The sequence below is a fragment of the Pleurodeles waltl genome, chromosome 1_2 (genome assembly GCF_031143425.1).
Source record: "Pleurodeles waltl isolate 20211129_DDA chromosome 1_2, aPleWal1.hap1.20221129, whole genome shotgun sequence".
Lineage (NCBI taxonomy): Eukaryota > Metazoa > Chordata > Amphibia > Caudata > Salamandridae > Pleurodeles > Pleurodeles waltl.
Window position 1 is genome coordinate 1,348,025,856 of NC_090437.1, and position 19,790 is coordinate 1,348,045,645.

Genomic DNA, 19,790 nt, shown 5'->3' on the forward strand with positions numbered 1-19,790 from the left:
CTGCAGCTGCTGCTGCTGCCAACCCCTCAGACAGGTTTCTGCCCTCCTGGGGTCCAGCCAGGCCTGGCCCAGGATGGCAGAACAAAGGACTTCCTCAGAGAGGGGGTGTTACACCCTCTCCCTTTGGAAAAAGGTGTTAAGGCAGGGGAGGAGTAGCCTCCCCCAGCCTCTGGAAATGCTTTCATGGGCACAGATGGTGCCCATTTCTGCATAAGCCAGTCTACACCGGTTCAGGGACCCCTCCGCCCTGCTCTGGTGCGAAACTGGACAAAGGAAAGGGGAGTGACCACTCCCCTGACCTTCACCTTCCCTGGGAGGTGCCCAGAGCTCCTCCAGTGTGCTCCAGACCTCTGCCATCTTGGAAACAGAGGTGCTGCTGGCACACTGGAATGCTCTGAGTGGCCAGGGCCAGCAGGTGACGTCAGAGACTCCTTCTGATAGGAGAGAGGATAGGCTAGCAACACCTGAAGGAGCCTAAGTAGCCAAACCCTATTTTCTGGCTATTCAGGGTCTCTGCTTTGGGGAATTCCTTAGATAACGAATGCAAGAGCTCATCAGAGTTTCTCTGCATCTCTCTCTTCACCTTCTGCCAAGGAATCGACTGCTGACCGCGCTGGAAGCCTGCAAAACTGCAACAAAGTAGCAAAGACGACTACTGCAACTCTGTAACGCTGATCCTGCCGCCTTCTCGACTGTTTTCCTGGTGGTGCATGCTGTGGGGGTAGTCTGCCTCCTTTCTGCACTAGAAGCTGCGAAGAAATCTCACGTGGGTCGACGGAATCTTCCCCCTGCAACCGCAGGCACCAAAGAACTGCATTACCGGTACTCTGGGTCTCCTCTCAGCACGACGAGCGAGGTCCCTTGATTCCAGCAACTCTGTCCAAGTGACTCCCACAGTCCAGTGACTCTTCAGTCCAAGTTTGGTGGAGGTAAGTCCTTGCCTCCCCACGCCAGACTGCATTGCTGGGAACCGCGACTTTTGCAGCTACTCCGGCCTCTGTGCACTTCCGGCGGAAATCCTTTGTGCACAGCCAAGCCTGGGTCCACGGCACTCTAACCTGCATTGCACGACTTTCTAAGTTGGTCTCCGGCGACGTGGGACTCCTTTGTGCAACTTCGGGTGAGCACCGTTTCACTCTTCTTCGAAGTGCCTGTTCCGGCACTTCTGCGGGTGCTGCCTGCTTCTGAGAGGGCTCCTTGTCTTGCTCGACGCCCCCTCTGTCCCCAGACGCAATTTGCGACATCCTGGTCCCCCTGGGCCACAGCAGCATCCAAAAACGCTAACAGCACGACTTGCAGCTAGCAAGGCTTGTTGGCGGTCTTTCGGCGGGAAAACACTTCTGCACAACTCTCCACGGCGTGGGGGATCCATCCTCCAAAGGGGAAGTCTCTAGCCCTTGTCGTTCCTGCAGAATCCTCAGCTTCTACTGTCCAGTAGCAGCTTCTTTGCACCCACAGTTGGCATTTCCTGGGCATCTGCCCATCTCCGACTTGCTTGTGACTTTTGGACTTGGTCCCCTTGTTCCACAGGTACCCTCGACTGGAAATCCATCGTTGTTGCATTGCTGGTTTGTGTCTTTCCTGCAGAATTCCCCTATCACGACTTCTTTGTCCTTTGGGGAACTTTAGTGCACTTTGCACGCACTTTTCAGGGTCTTGGGGTGGGCTATTTTTCTAACCCTTACTATTTTCTAATAGTCCTAGCGACCCTCTACAAGGTCACATAGGTTTGGGGTCCATTCGTGGTTCGCATTCCACTTTTGGAGTATATGGTTTGTGTTGCCCCTATCCCTATGTGTCCTCATTGCATCCTATTGTAACTATACATTGTTTGCACTGTTTTCTAAGACTATACTGCATATTTTTGGTATTGTGTACATATATCTTGTGTATATTTGCTATCCTCATACTGAGGGTACACTCTGAGATACTTTGGCATATTGTCATACAAATAAAGTACCTTTATTTTTAGTATATCTGTGTATTGTGTTTTCTTATGATATTGTGCAAGTGACACTAGTGGTCCTGTAGGAGCTTCACTCGTCTCCTAGTTCAGCCTAAGCTGCTCTGCTAAGCTACCATTATCTATCAGCCTATGCTGCTAGACACCCCTATACACTAATAAGGGGTACCTGGGCCTGGTGCAAGGTGTAAGTACCCCTTGGTACTCACTACAAGCCAGTCCAGCCTCCTACAAATCGTGCTCGGGCCGCGGCATGGGGCGCTGAGACGCGCCGCGCCCCAAGCCTCTCCTGCAGTATTCAAGGCCCCAAATTGGGCATGGGGCCTCGTTTCTTTTTAGCGTGGCGCGCCTCCATGCACAAATAACCTCTCCCCCACTCACCTGCAATTGTGTCCTTCTTTACTGTTGCCCTTGTTTGTTCTTCCCTTTCTGTTTGTCCTTTTTCCCATTATTCCCCTCTCTTCCCACCATGCATTGTTTCCCTACTCACTATGGCTCCTTGTCCATTACTTTCTATGCATTTTTCCCTATTCAATATGGTGTCCTTGCACTTCCTGCTGGTCGCTTCCTGTTCTATGGGTATTTAAGGGCTGTGATTCCTTTCCTCCTTGCGCTGCAACACTTTCTGTTTGGATGGTGTCTTCGCTCCTTCTCCCTTGTGTCAGATACTGGTTACGCTTTTTGTTCCAATGTTTTTCTTGTTCATTTTCGTCTTGTATTCTAAGTATTGATTTTTGCTCTTGTTCCAGGATTTACCTTTTTTGAGGTTTTTCCCCTTTTTAGGTTTTTTTTTCCCTCTGGCACTACTTCTGAAGGACACGGACTGCCCTTGGCGTTCCTATCGCCTGCAGCACCGTGGCTACCAGAAAGAGTCGCCCATACCTGGGCCAAGGCAGAACATTCAAGAACAAGAACCTCGTCACTCGTTCAGCGGACTCCAGGCTCAAGCAACGCTTAAGTCGTGACAACCTCATCGTATTACATGAATCATCATTTGAACAGAATCACCTCATCGTATTACGTGAATCATCATCGAACAGTCACCTCATTGTGTTACATGAATAATAATCGAACAGCCACCTCATCGTATTACATGAATCATCATCTGAACAGTTACCTCATCGTATTACATGAATCATCATTTGAACAGTCACCTCATCATATTACAGGAATGATTACCTGAACAGTCACCTCATTTTATCCCATGAATCATCTGAACTGAATCACCTCATCGTATTACATGGATCAACATAGAATAGTCACCTGATCGTATTACATGAATCATCGTCTGAACAGTCACCTCATCGTAGTGCATGAATGATCATCTAAACAGTCATCTCATCGTATCACATGAATCATCATGAACAATCACCTCATCGTATTACATGAATCATCATCTGAACAGAATCACCTCGTCGTATTACATGAATCATCTGAACTGAATCACCTCATCGTGTTACATGAATCATCATCTCAACAGTCACCTCATCTTATTACATGAATCATCATCTCAACAGTCACCTCATCGTATTACATGAATCATCTGAAAAGTCACCTCATCGTATTACATGAATCATCATCTGAACAGTCACCTCATCGTATCACATGAATCATCATATGAACAGTCACCTCATCGTATTACATGAATCATCATCTGAGCAGTCACCTCATCTTATTACATGAATCATCATCTCAACAGTCACCTCATTGTATTACACGAATCATCGTCTCAACAGTCACCTCATCGTATTACATGAATCATCATCCGAACAGTCACCTCATCATATTACAGGAATCATAACCTAAACAGTCACCTCATCATATTACATGAATCATCATTTGAACAGTCACCTCATCATATTACAGGAATCATTACCTGAACAGTCACCTCATTTTATCCCATGAATCATCTGAACTGAATCACCTCATCGTATTACATGGATCAACATCGAACAGTCACCTGATCGTATTACATGAATCATCGTCTGAACAGTCACCTCATCGTAGTGCATGAATGATCATCTAAACAGTCATCTCATCGTATTACATGAATCATCTGAAAAGTCACCTCATCGTATTACATGAATCATCATCTGAACAGAATCACCTCGTCGTATTACATGAATCATCTGAACTGAATCACCTCATCGTATTACATGAATCATCATCTCAAAAGTCACCTCATTGTATTACATGAATCATCATCTCAACAGTCACCCCATCGTATTACATGAATCATCATCTCAACAGTCACCTCATTGTATTACATGAATCATCTGAACAGTCACCTCATCTTATTACATGAATCATCATCTCAAAAGTAACCTCATCGTATTACATGAATCATCATCTCAACAGTCACCTCATTGTATTACATGAATCATCATCTGAACAGTCACCTCATCATATTACAGGAATCATAACCTGAACAGTCACCTCATTTTATCCCATGAATCATCTGAACTGAATCACCTCATCGTATTACATGGATCATCATCGAACAGTCACCTGATCATATTACATGAATCATCGTCTGAACAGTCACCTCATCGTATTACATGAATGATCATCTAAACAGTCACCTCATTGTATCACATGAATCATCATGAACAATCACCTCATCGTATTACATTAATCATCATCTGAACAGAATCACCTTGTCGTATTCCATGAATCATCTGAACTGAATCACCTCATCGTATTACATGAATCATAATGAACAGTCAGCTCATCGTATTATATGAATCATCACCTGAAGTCACCCCATATTACATGAATCAGCGTCATTCTGTTGAGATGCTCTATTCCTTGAACCGATAAAAAGTGCGGTTTAATAAAATAAATTACACCTCATGGACTTTTGTGTTGAGGTGGTCAATAAGATACCATTGACAATCAATACATGCCTGTAAGTAACTCTTAGAACACGCTGTGCTTGCCCGAGGTGCAGGTCTTGCTTCTGGCTACCAACAGCCAAGCTTCACTGTCTTTGACTGGCTGCCCTCCGAAGGGCTCCTGCTGCCTTTTTCAGTTCAAGGCTCTCCTTAATAAATTAATCACTGCTCTCTGGAAAGAAATGTCACAAACACTATCGTTTATTGCCAAAGCGATGGCTTTATTTTCTTGATGTCTTACCGAGTCGGACTAAGCGTACAGTCCACGTGCCTTTCAGTGCAGAAAGAATTGGGTCCATCTGTCCAACCCCCTTCTTCGGCTGCGCCAAGGCTGCTGAAGTGGAAATAGAAAAGAGATGTTGTCATAAAGGGGCCTAGAACCTGTGAAGTCTTATCAGGCTGTGCCCCACTCATCTTCACTTTCCACATGACAACACCTTCAACAGGCAGACCAGACTGTAGGACATCCCTCCGAGAAAGTATGCTAGAAACCTCTCCTCATATAAACCACGCTAGCAATGTCCTTTATGCATCCTCTGGGGCCGGTCCCCCCTCAACATGCACTGGTCCTGAAGGAAAAGGATAGAGCCAGCCCTGCACAAAACTGTATGTAGGAAGCTAGCCTGGGGTGTACTTACACCTTATACCAAGTCCAGGTGTCCAGCTGTTGATGAGCAGCCAAGCTCATGCAATACCACTGTAGGCACATGTAGGAGGCTGGCCTGGCTTGTAGTGGGTACCAGAGGTACTTACACCTTGTGCCAGGTCCAGTTATCCCTTATTAGTAGAGAAGAGGTGTTTCTAGCAGCTTAGACTGATAGAAGGTAGCTATGGCAAAGCAGGTTAGGCTGAACTAGGAGACATGCAAAGCTCCTACTATACCACTTATATCAAATGCACAATATCATAAGAAAACACAATACAGAGTTACTAAAAAATAAAGGTACTTTGGGGCATATTTATACTCCGTTTGCGCCGGAATTGCATCGTTTTTTTTGACGCAATTTCGACGCAAAACTAACTCCATATTTATACTTTGGCGTTAGACGCGTCTAGCGCCAAAGTCCATGGAGTTTGCGTCATTTTTTAGCGTGGACACCTACTTTGCGTTAATGAGATGCAAGGTAGGCGTTCACGTCTAAAAAATCGACTCCGAGGCATGTGCGTCGGATTTATACTCCCGGGCAAAATTCACGCCCGGGAGTGGGCGGGTCAAAAAAATGAAGTACGTCCGCTTTTGCGCCGTTTTTTAGCGCCTGCAAAAGGCAGGCGTTAAGGGACCTGTGGGCTCTGAAGGAGCCCAGAGGTGCCCTCCCATACCCCCAGGGACACCCCCTGTCACCCTTGCCCACCCCAGGAGGACACCCAAGGCTGGAGGGACCCATCCCAGGGACATTAAGGTAAGTTGAGGTAAGTGCTTTTTTTTTTTTTTTTGTGGCATAGGGGGGCCTGATTTGTGCCCCCCTACATACCACTATGCCCAATGACCATGCCCAGGGGACAGAAGTCCCCTGGGCATGGCCATTGGGCAAGGGGGCATGACTCCTGTCTTTGCTAAGACAGGAGTCATTTCTATGGGGGTTGGGAGCGAAACAAAATGGCGCAAATCGGGTTGAGGCGAAAAAATTGCCTCAACCTGACTTGCCCCATTTCTTGACGCCCAAGCCCCATATCCCCCTACGCCGGCGCTGCCTGGTGTACATCGTTTTTTTCCACGCACACCAGGCAGCGCCGGCGGCTAACGTCATTGCTTAAATACGGCGCCCGCATGGCGCTTCAGAATGGCGTTAGCCGGCGCTAATTTTTTGGACGCAAAACTGCGTTAGCGCAGTTTTGCGTCAAAAAGTATAAACATGGGCCTTTATTTTTATGACAATATGCCAGAAGTACCTCAGTGAGTACCCTCAGTAAGAAGGTAAGTAATATACACAAGTTATATGTACACAAACCCAAAATAGGTAAGTAAGAGTCAGAAAAGTAATGCAAACAGTGTAGAATTACAATAGGTTGCAATAGGAGAACATAGGTATAGGGGCAACACAAACCATATACTCCAAAAGTGGAGGGCGAACCATGAATGGACCCCAAACCTATGTGAGCTTGTAGAGGGTCGCTGGGACTGTAAGAAAACAGTGAGGGTTATCAAAATACCCCACCCCAAGACCCTGAAAAGTAGGAGTAAAGTGCACCTACTACCCCCAGAGAGCACAATAGTCGTGATAGGGGGATTCTGCAAGAACAACACACACCAGAAGTGCACTGACAACGGATTTCTGGACCTGAGGAGCTGCAAGGCAAGGGGACCAAGTCCAATAGTCGCGACAGTGTCCAGGTGGGGCAGGAGCCCTGGAAACCCCAGATGAAGGTGCAAGGAAGCTGCCACTGGATGGAAGAAGCTTGGAGTTCTGCAAAAAAGAAGAGGACTAGGAACTTCTCCTTTGCAGGACAGATGTCCCACGTCGCGATGAAGCTTGCAGAGGTGTTCCCACGCAGAAATACCGCAAACAGGCCTTGCTAGCTGCAAGGGTCACGGTAGAGGTTTTTGGGTGCTGCTGAGGACCAGGAAGGACCAGGATGTCACCTTTTGGAGGAGGAGACAGAGGGGGCGCTCAGCAACTCAGAGAGCCCTCACAGAAGCAGGCAGCACCCGCAGAAGTACCGGATCAGGCACTTCGAAGAGGAGTGAACCGGAGTCCACGCGAAGTTACAAAATGGAGTCCCATGACGTCGAAGGACAACTCAGAAGGTTGTGCACTGCAGGACGGAGTGCTGGGGACCCAGGCTATGCTGTGCACGGAGGAAATCCTGGAAGAGTGCACAGGAGCCGGAGCAGCTGCAAATCACGCAGTAAACAGCTTTGCAGTCTAGCGTGGGGAGGCAAGGACTTACCTCCACCAAACTTGGACTGAAGAGTCACTGGACTGTGGGAGTCACTTAGACAGAGTTGCTGTGTTCCAGGGATCACACTCGTCAGGATGAGAGGGGACCCAGAGGACCGGTGATGCAGTCTTTTGGTGCCTGTGTTAGCAGGGGGAAGATTCCGTCGACCCACAGGAGATTTCTTTGTAGCTTCTGGTGCAGGGTGAAGGCAGGCTACCCCCAGAGCATGCGCCACCATGAAACAGTCGAGAAAGCTGTCAGGATTAGCCGCTACAATGTTGCTGGTAGTCATCTTGCTACTTTGTTGCGGTTTTGCAGGCGTCCTGGAGCAGTCAGCGGTCGATCCTTGGTAGAAGGTGAAGAGGGAGATGCAGAGGAACTCTGGTGAGCTCTTGCATTTGTTATCTGAAGGATTCCCCAAAGCAGAGACCCTAAATAGCCAGAAAAGGAGGTTTGGCTACCAAGGAAGGAGGATTGGCTACCAAGAGAGGTAAGAGCCTATCAGAAGGAGCCTCTGACATCACCTGCTGGCACTGGCCACTCAGAGCAGTCCAGTGTGCCCCCAACACCTCTGTTTTCAAGATGGCAGAGGTCTGGGACACACTGGAGGAGCTCTGGGCACCTCCCCTGGGAGGTACTGGTCAGGGGAGTGGCCACTCCCCTTTCCTTTGTCCAGTTTCGCGCCAGAGCAGGGCTGAACCGGTGTAGACTGGCTTATGCAGAGAGGGCACCATCTGTGCCCATTAAAGCATTTCCAGAGGCTGGGGGAGGCTACTCCTCCCCAGCCTTCACACCTATTTCCAAAGGGAGAGGGTGTTACACCCTCTCTCAGAGGAAATCCTTTGTTCTGCCTTCCTGGGCCAGGGCTGCCTGGACCCCAGGAGGGCAGAAACCTGTCTGAGGGGTTGGCAGCAGCAGCAACTGCAGTGGAGACCCCGGAAAGGCAGCTTGGCAGTACCCGGGCTCTGTGCTAGAGACCCTGGGGATCATGGAATCTTAGACATGTTACATGGCCATGTTCGGAGTTACCATTGTGATGCTATACATAGGTAGTGACCTATGTATAGTGCACGTGTGTAATGGTGTCCCTACACTCACAAAGTCTGGGGAATTTGAGCTGAACGATGTGGGGGCATCTTGGCTAGTGCCAGGGTGCCCACACACTAAGTAACTTTGCACCCAACCTTCACCAGGTGAAGGTTAGACATATAGGTGACTTATAAGTTCCTTATGTGCAGTGGTAAATGGCTGTGAAATAACGTGGATGTTATTTCACGCAGGCTGCAGTGGCAGGCCTGTGTAAGAATTGTCAGCGCTCCCTATGGGTGGCAAAAGAAATGCTGCAGCCCGTAGGGATCTCTTGGAACCCCAATACCCTGGGTACCTCAGTACCATATACAAGGGAATTATATGGGTGTACCAGTATGCCAATGTGAATTGGTAAATTTTGTCACTAGCCTGTTAGTGACAAATTTGGAAAGCAGAGAGAGCATAACCGCTGAGGTTCTGGTTAGCAGAGCCTCAGTGAGACAGTTAGGCATCACACAGGGAACACATACAGGGCACATTCTATGAGCACTGGGGCCCTGTCTGGCAGGGTCCCAGTGACACAAGGACTAAAACAACATAGAGTGAAATATGGGGTAACATGCCAGGCAAGATGGTACTTTCCTACATCACACAGCACTCACACACGTGAAAGAAAACACTCAGTTGTACAAACATAAAGGTACTTTATTTTTGGCACAAATCACCACAAAATACTAGACAGGTGACCCACACTTAGGAGGTAAATATTACCCTAAATATATACACTAGCAATCAGAAATAGGCATAGAAAATGTTAGAAAACAGTGCAAACAGTAATAACCAATAGTGACCCTAGGGGGAGCACAAACCATATACAAAAAAAAAGGAACGTGAATAAGAAACACCCACCTAGGTAAGTAAAATGTGTAGTTGGGAGCTGGGGGTATTAGAAAACCACAAAGGTAAGTCCCACAGTACCCCCTAGTGACCAGGAATGCTGGAGTAAAACACTGGATTTTTCCCGAAAAGAAGAAAAAGAAGACACCCAGAGCAGACTGCAAGAAACCAGCGGTGGATTCCTGAAGAAAGAAGACCTGTGGAGAGAGGAGACCAAGTCCGAGAGTCACAGTGGAGCCCAGGAGGAGTAGAGGCTACTACCCACCCAGCTGTGGATGTAGGAGTTGGTTGACGGTGATGAAGAACAGGTCAGCACCGCAGCCCTGGAGCTGGTGAAGAGTTCCAGATGGATGCAGATGATGTCCCACACCCGAAAAGGAAGATTGCAAACAGAAGCCACAGAAGAAGACACCCCAGAAGACGCAGCACTACAAAAGTGGATCCCAGGCTGCAGGCGAACCACGCAGGAGGCTGGCATTTGCAGGAAGGAGTGTTGGGGACTGGAGCTGCACATCGCCTGAAGATCTCTTGTAGGAGACGCAAACAAGCCTTGGAAGCTGCAACAGACATGGTGCACGGGGGTACTCTCCTATGTGGGAAGGCAAAGGCTTTCCTCCACCAAAGTTGGACAGCTGGCAGACAGTACCAAGTAGACTACTCCGGATGACCACCTGTGATGCAGGATCCACGTAGCTCAGCAGGAGAGGGGATCAACGCAGCCGGCTGTCGCTTGTTGTAAGTGCCTGCGGTTGCAAGGAAGTGACTCCTTCACTCCAAGGGAGATTCCTTCTTCTTGTGGAGGATGAAGAGTTGCATCCTTCTGAGGATGCATGGCAAGGAAACTGTTGCAGAAGAGTCTTCGGTAGTGACCTATGTCCAGTACATATATATAAAATGGCGTCATAGCACTCACGGAGTCCAGTAAAATGGTGCTGGAGTTTGTGGAGGTACCTCTGCTAGTGCAGGGGTGTCATGACACACGGGTACCTGCACCCTGCCCTCTGTGCTGAGAGGGCCTACCATGGGGTGACTTACAGGGACCTGGTGCAGTGACCTGTAGTGAAACCGGGTGCGTGCACCCCATTCACGCAGACTGTAATGGCAGGCCTGCAGAACCCTTTGTATGAGCTCCCTATGGGTGGCAGAATAACTGCTGCAGCCCATAGGGATCCCCTGGAACTCGAATGCCCTGCGTGCCTAGGTACTGTATGCTAGGGACTTACATGGGGGGACCAGTGTGCCAAATGTGGGAACAAAAAGGTACAATTTAGAGGAGAGAGCAAAACTATTGGGGTCCTGGTTAGCAGGAACCCAGAAGATACAGCCAAGCATACTGACAACAGGCAGAAAATGGTGGTAACCATGCCAAGAAAGGCACTTTCATAACCCCCACCCACCAATGAAGAACAAGAAGGCTAACTTTACCCAGATGAGTCTTCATTGTCTAAGTGGAAATATCTGGAGAGTCCATCTGCATTGGAGTGGTCACTCCCAGGTCTATGTTCCACTGTATAGTCCATTCCCTGTAGAGATATGGACCACCTCAACAATTTAGGGTTTTCACCTTTCATTTGTTTTAGCCAAAGTAGAGGTTTGTGGTCTGTCTGAACAATGAAGTGAGTGCCACACAGGTATGGCCTCAACCTCTTCAGTACCCAGACCACAGCAAAGGCCTCCCTCTCTATGGCAGACCAACGCTTTTCTCTAGGGGTCAACCTTCTGCTGATAAAAGCAACTGGTTGACCTGGCCCTCAGTGTTGGGCTGAGAAAGTACTGCCCCCACCCCTACCTCTGAAGCATCAGTTTGGACAATGAATGTCTTGGAGTAATCAGGGCTTTTTAACACTGGAGCAGAGCACATGGCCTGTTTCCGGTACTCAAAAGCTTTTTGACAGCTAGCTGTCTACAAAACTTTCTTGGGCATCTTTTTGGATGTGGGGTCATTATGAGGCGCTATAATGGAGCCATAAATACATACTTCAGGAGGTTCCTTAAGAATTATGTATTTATTTGGTATTTATAAAACGCGTTACAGCTGAAGCATCGAAGCGCTCAAAGGAACGGAGTGACTGACCGCAAACAGAAAAGGTAGAAGACTGGGTTAAAGCGGGAAGAGCCAAGTTTTGACTAACTTCCTAAAGGCCAAGAATGAAAATGTCACTTACCCAGTGTACATCTGTTCGTGGCATCAGTCGCAGTAGATTCGCATGTTCTGCAATAGCTCGCCATCTGGTGTTGGGCCGGAGTGTTACAAGTTGTTTTTCTTCAAAGAAGTCTTTCGAGTCACGGGACCGAGTGACTCCTCCTTTTGTCTCCATTGCGCATGGGCGTCGACTCCATCTTCGATTGTTTTTCCCCGCAGAGGGTGAGGTAGGAGTTGAATTGTAGTAATAGTGCCCATGCAATGGAGTGACTAAGTATGCACCTATTTAAGGTTGAGATGATACATACATAAATAATTGAAGGTAACTTCCAAACTGCTACAGGCTCCCGGGGAGGCGGGTGGGCACATGCGAATCTACTGCGACTGATGCCACGAACAGATGTACACTGGGTAAGTGACATTTTCAGTTCGATGGCATCTGTCGCTGTAGATACGCATGTTCTGCATAGACTAGTAAGCAGTTATTTCCCCAAAAGCGGTGGATCAGCCTGTAGGAGTGGAAGTAGTCTGAAATAATGTTCTTAATACGGCTTGACCTACTGTGGCTTGTTGTGCGGATAACACGTCTACACAGTAGTGCTTGGTGAATGTGTGAGGCGTAGACCATGTGGCTGCCTTACATATTTCTTGCATTGGGATGGTTCCTAGAAAGGCCATGGTAGCACCTTTCTTTCTGGTTGAGTGTGCCCTTGGTGTAATGGGCAGCTGTCGTTTAGCTTTAAGGTAGCAGATTTGGATGCATTTAACTATCCATCTGGCTATACCTTGTTTTGATATTGGGTTTCCTGCATGAGGTTTTTGAAATGCAATAAATAGTTGTTTAGTCTTTCTGATGTTCTTTGTTCTGTCAATGTAATACATCAATGCTCTTTTGACATCTAATGTATGTAGTGCCCTTTCAGCTACGGTATCTGGCTGTGGAAAGAACACTGGAAGTTCCACTGTTTGATTTAGATGGAACGGTGAAATAACCTTTGGCAAAAATTTAGGATTGGTCCTTAGGACGACCTTATTCTTGTGTAGTTGTATAAAAGTTTCCTGTATTGTAAACGCCTGAATCTCGCTTACTCTTCTTAGGGAAGTAATGGCGATGAGAAATGCCACCTTCCAGGTTAGGAACTGTATTTCGCAGGAGTGCATGGGTTCAAAAGGTGGACCCATAAGTCTAGTTAGGACAACATTTAGGTTCCATGAAGGAACAGGTGGTGTTCTTGGTGGTATAATTCTCCTAAGGCCCTCCATGAATGCTTTAGTGACTGGTATCTTATATAGGGAAGTTGAATAGGTAGTCTGCAGGTATGCAGATATTGCTGCAAGGTGTATTTTAATGGAAGAGAAAGCCAGGTTAGATTTTTGTAAGTGAAGCAAGTAACCCACTACATGTTCTGGAGTTGTGTGTAATGGTTGTATTTGATTAATATGGCAGTAGCAAACAAACCTCTTCCATTTACTTGCATAGCAGTGCCTGGTGGATGGCCTTCTGGCTTGTTTTATGACTTCCATACATTCTTGGGTAAGTTGTAAGTGCCCGAATTCGAGGATTTCAGGAGCCAGATTGCTAGATTCAGCGATGCTGGATCTGGGTGTCTGATCTTTTGGTTGTGTTGTGTCAACAGATCTGGCCTGTTGGGCAATTTGATGCAGGGTACTACTGATAGGTCTAGCAGCGTTGTGTACCAGGGTTGCCTTGCCCAAGTTGGTGCTATTAATATGAGTTTGAGTTTGTTTTGACTGAGTTTGTTTACCAGGTAAGGAAGGAGAGGGAGAGGAGGAAAAGCGTAAGCAAATATCCCTGACCAGTTCATCCATAGGGCATTGCCTTGGGACTGTTTGTGTGGGTATCTGGATGCGAAGTTTTGGCATTTTGCGTTCTCCTTTGTCGCAAACAAGTCTATCTGAGGTGTTCCCTAGAGTTTGAAATAAGTGTTCAGAATTTGGGGGTGAATTTCCCATTCGTGGACCTGTTGGTGATCTCGAGAGAGATTGTCTGCGAGTTGATTTTGGATCCCTGGTATAAATTGTGCTATTAGGCGAATTTGGTTGTGAATTGCCCAACGCCAAATCTTTTGTGCTAGCAGGCTTAACTGCGTGGAGTGCGTCCCCCCTTGCTTGTTTAGATAATACATTGTTGTCATGTTGTCTGTTTTGACGAGAATGTATTTGTGAACTATTATTGGTTGGAAAGCTTTTAGTGCTTGAAAAACTGCTAGAAGTTCTAGGTGATTTATATGCAGTTTTGTTTGATGTACGTTCCATTGTCCTTGTATGCTGTGTTGATCGAGGTGTGCTCCCCACCCTGTCATGGAAGCATCTGTTGTTATTACGTATTGTGGCACTGGGTCTTGGAAAGGCCGCCCTTTGTTTAAATTTATGTTGTTCCACCACAGAAGCGAGAGGTAAGTTTGGCGGTCTATTAACACCAGATCTAGAAGGTGACCCTGTGCTTGTGACCATTGTGATGCTAGGCACTGTTGTAAGGGCCTCATGTGCAGTCTTGCGTTTGGGACAATGGCTATGCATGAAGACATCATGCCTAGGAGTTGTAGTACCATCTTTGCTTGTATTCTTTGTGTTGGATACATGCGTTGTATGATGGTGTTGAAATTTTGAATTCTTTGGGGACTTGGAGTGGCTACTCCTTTTGTTGTGTCTATTATGGCTCCTAGGTATTGTTGTACCTTGCACGGCAGAATTTTGGATTTCGTGAAGTTGACGATGAACCCTAGTTTGAAGAGGGTTTGTATGATCTGATTTGTGTGATTTGAGCACTCTATTAACGAATGGGCCTTGATTAGCCAGTCGTCTAGATATGGGAACACATGTATTTGCTGCCTTCTTATGTGTGCAGCGACTACCGCTAGACATTTGGTAAAGACTCTTGGTGCGGTTGTTAATCCGAAAGGCAGTACCTTGAATTGGTAATGTATTCCCTTGAATACAAACCTTAGGTATTTCCTGTGCGATGGGTGTATTGGTATATGGAAATAAGCATCCTTGAGGTCTAAAGTTGCCATGTAGTCGTGTAGTTTTAGCAATGGCAATACTTCTTGTAGTGTGACCATGTGAAAGTGGTCTGATTTGATGAAAGTGTTCACTACTCTGAGGTCTAGGATTGGTCTCAGCGTTTTGTCCTTCTTTGGTATCAGAAAGTACAGTGAGTAAACTCCTGTGTTTATTTGTGTGTTTGGCACTAATTCGATTGCATTCTTTTCCAATAGTGCCTGCACTTCTATCTCCAGGAGATTGGAATGATGTTTTGTCAAATTTTGTGCTTTTGGTGGTATGTTTGGAGGGAATTGTAGAAATTCTATGCAATAACCATGTTGGATAATTGCTAGAACCCAAGTGTCTGTAGTGATTTCCTCCCATGCTTTGTAATAATGACTTATTCTTCCCCCCACTGGTGTTGTGTGGAGGGGGTGAGTGACATGTGAGTCACTGTTTAGTAGTAGGGGTTTTGGGGCTCTGAAATCTTCCTCTATTCCTAGGGAATTGCCCTCCTCTATATTGTCCCCGAAAACCTCCTCTGTACTGTCCCTGGTAACTGGACGGTGTTGCTTGTGAGGTGCTGGCTTGTGTGCTCTGACCCCGAAACCCCCCTCTAAAGGGTGTTTTACGGAATGTGCTGTAATTCCCTCTGCTCTGCGGGGAGTAGAGTGCGCCCATGGCTTTGGCAGTGTCCGTGTCTTTTTTGAGTTTCTCAATCGCTGTGTCCACTTCTGGACCGAACAGTTCTTTTTCGTTAAAAGGCATATTGAGAACTGCTTGTTGAATCTCTGGTTTAAATCCAGACGTTCGGAGCCATGCATGCCTTCTGATAGTTACAGATGTATTAATTGTCCGTGCAGCTGTATCTGCAGCGTCCATGGAGGAGCGGATCTGGTTGTTGGAAATGGTCTGTCCCTCCTCAACCACTTGTTTTGCCCTATTTTGTAAGTCCTTGGGCAGATGTTCAATGAGATGTTGCATCTCGTCCCAATGGGCTCTGTCATAGCGCGCAAGTAGTGCCTGGGAGTTCGCGATGCGCCACTGGTTTGCAGCTTGTGCTGCGACTCTCTTACCAGCTGCATCGAACTTGCGGCTTTCTTTATCTGGGGGTGGTGCATCTCCAGATGTGTGGGAGTTGGCCCTTTTCCTAGCTGCTCCTACAACGACAGAGTCTGGTGGCAGCTGTGTAGTGATGAAAACCGGGTCTGTAGGAGGCGCCTTATACTTTTTTTCCACCCTTGGTGTGATTGCCCTACTTTTGACCGGCTCCTTAAAGATGTCCTTTGCGTGCCGGAGCATACCAGGGAGCATAGGCAGGCTTTGGTATGAGCTGTGGGTGGAGGAGAGTGTGTTGAATAAAAAGTCATCCTCGACCTGTTCTGAGTGGAGGCTTACATTGTGAAATTGTGCTGCTCTAGCCACCACTTGAGAATACGCGGTGCTGTCCTCTGGTGGAGATGGCTTCGTAGGGTATGCCTCCGGACTGTTATCTGACACTGGGGCGTCGTATAGGTCCCATGCGTCTTGATCTTGGTCACCCTGGCTCATGGTGGTGTGAGCTGGGGAGTGTGATGGAGTTTGTGCTGGTGAGACGTTAATCACGGGCGGAGGAGAGGGTGGTGGGGTAACTCTTTTCACCACTTTTGGTTGTGGTGTCTGTTCAGTTTGGAACTCCAACCTTCTCTTTCTTCTAATAGGGGGAAGGGTGCTTATTTTTCCTGTCCCCTGCTGTATGAAAATACGCTTTTGCGTATGGTCCACATCAGTTGATTGTAGCTCTTCCTCAAACCTATGCTTTTGCATTTGGGAGGTTAGCGAGTGCTCTTCTGTATAAGAGCCTGAAGCTGGGTCGGTTGCAGTTTGTTTCGGGACCGAAACCCTGTCTGCGTCCTTTTTCGTCTCCGAGGTGACTTTTTTCATTTTCGGGGCCGAAACCTGTCGGCGCCGATCTTCTTCGGGGCCGCTGTCTCGGCGTCGAGCCGTGTCTACACCGGCATCTCGGTGTCGATGCTTGTCTCCAGCACTTTCTCGGTCCCGAGAAGGCTGCGTGCCGGTGTCTCGACCGGAGTCAGACGATCTCGGCACTGTTTGGGCCTTTTTCGGTGCCGACGGTCGGTCACCGAATTTATGGGTGGAGCCATGGCCTGGTGGCAGTGGCGTCCCCTGGGCCTTGTAAATCTTCCTCTGAGTGGTTTTCGACGTCTTACTCACGGTTTGTGTATCGTCGAATCCTTCGGAGTCTGAGTCTTGGATCGAGAAGGTACCTTCCTCTTCTTGTTCCTCGAACTCTCGGTGGGCTGTCGGCGCGGACGCCATCTGAAGTCTTCTGGCTCGACGGTCTCGGAGTGTTTTTCGGGACCGGAACGCACGACAGGCCTCGCAGGTGTCTTCACTGTGCTCAGGTGACAGGCACAGGTTACAGACCAAGTGTTGGTCTGTATAGGGGTATTTATTGTGGCATTTGGGGCAGAAACGGAACGGGGTCCGTTCCATCGGCGTTCTTCAGCACGCGGTCGGGCCGACCAGACCCCGACGGGGGATCGAAAAAACTACCCCCGAAGGGCACCGGAGCTCTTCGATCCTTCGACGCGGTGTTGAATCTAACTACGCCGATCCCGAACGCAACAATACCGACGAAAATCTTCCGAAATTAGCTATCTTTCCGTTCCGAAACTCGGAGCGACAGGAACACGTCCGAACCCGATGGCGGAAAAAAAACAATCGAAGATGGAGTCGACGCCCATGCGCAATGGAGACAAAAGGAGGAGTCACTCGGTCCCGTGACTCGAAAGACTTCTTCGAAGAAAAACAACTTGTAACACTCCGGCCCAACACCAGATGGCGAGCTATTGCAAAACATGCGTATCTACAGCGACAGATGCCATCGAACATGTTGTTCCTCCCTTATAGACAGAGGGAGTGAGTTCTAGCATTTGGCAGCAGCCACCGTGAATATAAGTTGCCGGCTACGTCTGTACCAATTTAATCTCGAGGATAAATATTCAGCTCCTCTTCCATGCACAGCCTTATAGGTCAGACATAAAGTTGTAAACCTGATGCGCTTTGCCACTGGCAGAAGCCGAGCAAGAGAGGTTTAGTATGAAACGGGCAGCTGTGTTCTGCATAAGCTGAAGCTTCGTAAGTGATACATTATCCAAACTGAGCATCAAGGCATTACAATAATCAAATTTAGATATTACCAATGACAAAATAACTATGACTCTCCACTCCCTTGATAGATAAGGAAAGATCTTTTTCAACATTCTCAATGTCCAGAAGCCGGTTTTAACAACATGATTAACATGCGTCTTAAAAGAGAGACCGTTGTCCCTGACAGTGAGGCCTGGGTTTGTGTTGTAGGGTGAGCCCAGTCTAAGGCAGTCTGGATCTTCCCCTACAGTGGTTGAATCTGGCCCCCACCTACAAGGTGGTCCAGATGTACAACCTTCTCCTGTCCAATCTGGCACTTAGAGGCCCTGATAGTGAGGCCTGCCTTCTGCAGGGCCTCCAAAACATTCCAGGGGTGAACCAGGTGGTCATCCCAGGTGGAGCTAAAGACAGCTATGTCATCAAGATAAGCTGCACTATAAGCTTCCAAACCATGGGGGACTCTATTCGCCAGGCTCTGGAAAGTGGCAGGTGCATTCTTCAAACCAAAGGGCATAACAGTAAATTGATAATGCACTCCTATGGTTGAGAATGCAGTTTTTGGTTTTGCATCCTGTGACAATTTGATCTGGCAATATCCTGCAGTCAGGTCAAAGGTGCTTAGATACTTTGCAGGTACCAGTGTATCTATGGGATAGGATGCGCATCCGTCTGTGACTGTGTTGAGCCCTCTATAATCTACACAGAACCTCATCTCTTTTTTACCATTCTGTGAGTGAGGTTTTGGTACCAGCACCACTGGGCTAGCCCAAGGGTGGCCAGAGTGCTTAATCACTCCTAGGTCAAGCATATTTTGCACTTCAGCTTTGATGCAATCTCTAACATGATCAGGTTACCTGTACATTTTGCTTTTAACAGGCAAACTGTCTCCTGTGTCAATAGTGTGTTCACACCATACAGTCTGGCCAGGTGTCTGAGTAAACAGTTCAGAGAACTGGCCTAGGAGGTTCCTGCAGTCCTCCTTCAGAGATTCAGAAAGGCAGTCTGCTAGTACTATTCCATCCACTGAGCCATCAGCTGCAGTATTGGAGAAGAGATCAGGGAGAGGGTCACTCTCTTCTTCCTGTCCCTCATCAGTTACCATGAGCAGGGTGAGATCAGCCCTGTCATAGTAGGGTTTAAGGCGGTTCATATGAAGCACCCTGAGGGGCTTCTGGGAGTGCCCAGGTCTACCAAAAAAGGTGACCTCACCCTTTTTCTCCACTATAGTGTGGGGACCACTCTGTTTCTCCCGGAGTGCCCTGGTAGCCACAGGCTCAAAGACCCACACCTTCTGTCCTGGCTGCTACACAGTTAGAACAGCCTTCTGATCATGTCACTGCTTCTGCAGTTCTTGGCTGGCCTGAAGGTTTTTAGTGGCCTTTTCATTGTACTCAGCCATTCTGGATTGAGCCAAGCACATAAACCACAATGTCTTTTTTAGGGGGCTTGAGAGGTTGTGTAGGAAAGTACCCTCTTTTCGGCATGTTACCCCATTTCTGCCTGATGTCAGTGTGTTTGACTGTGTCACTGGGATCCTGCTAACCAGGACCCCAGTACTTATGCTCTCTCTCCCCTCAAATGTGTCCCTACATACAGGTAACCCAGTATTTCATCCCAAATTGGCATACTAGTGTCCCCTTATAAGTCCCTAGTATATGGTACCTAGGTACCCAGGGCACTGGGGGTTCCAGGGGATCACTATGGGTTGCAGCATTACTTTTGGCACCCATATGGAGCCAATGCAAAGTCTTCTGCAGGACTGCCCTTGCAGCCTGCGTGAAATGGTGCAAGCACCCTTTCACAGCCATTTTCACTGCACCAGGTC

At 47.8% G+C, this 19,790-nt stretch overlaps 1 protein-coding gene across 5 annotated transcripts in view; it reads right to left on the reverse strand.

Annotated features, from left to right (window-relative positions):
- The window catches only part of LOC138252385 (uncharacterized), a 198,023-nt gene that overhangs the window by 48,525 nt on the left and 129,708 nt on the right, over positions 1-19,790 (reverse strand). For 4 of the 5 annotated variants that reach the window (XM_069205737.1, XM_069205735.1, XM_069205733.1 and 1 more), the window contains one exon: positions 5,099-5,191. In XM_069205737.1, the coding sequence (XP_069061838.1) occupies positions 5,099-5,191 (93 nt within the window). The remainder of the gene's footprint in view (positions 1-5,098; positions 5,192-19,790) is intronic. The other variant, XM_069205736.1, reaches the window with a different exon arrangement.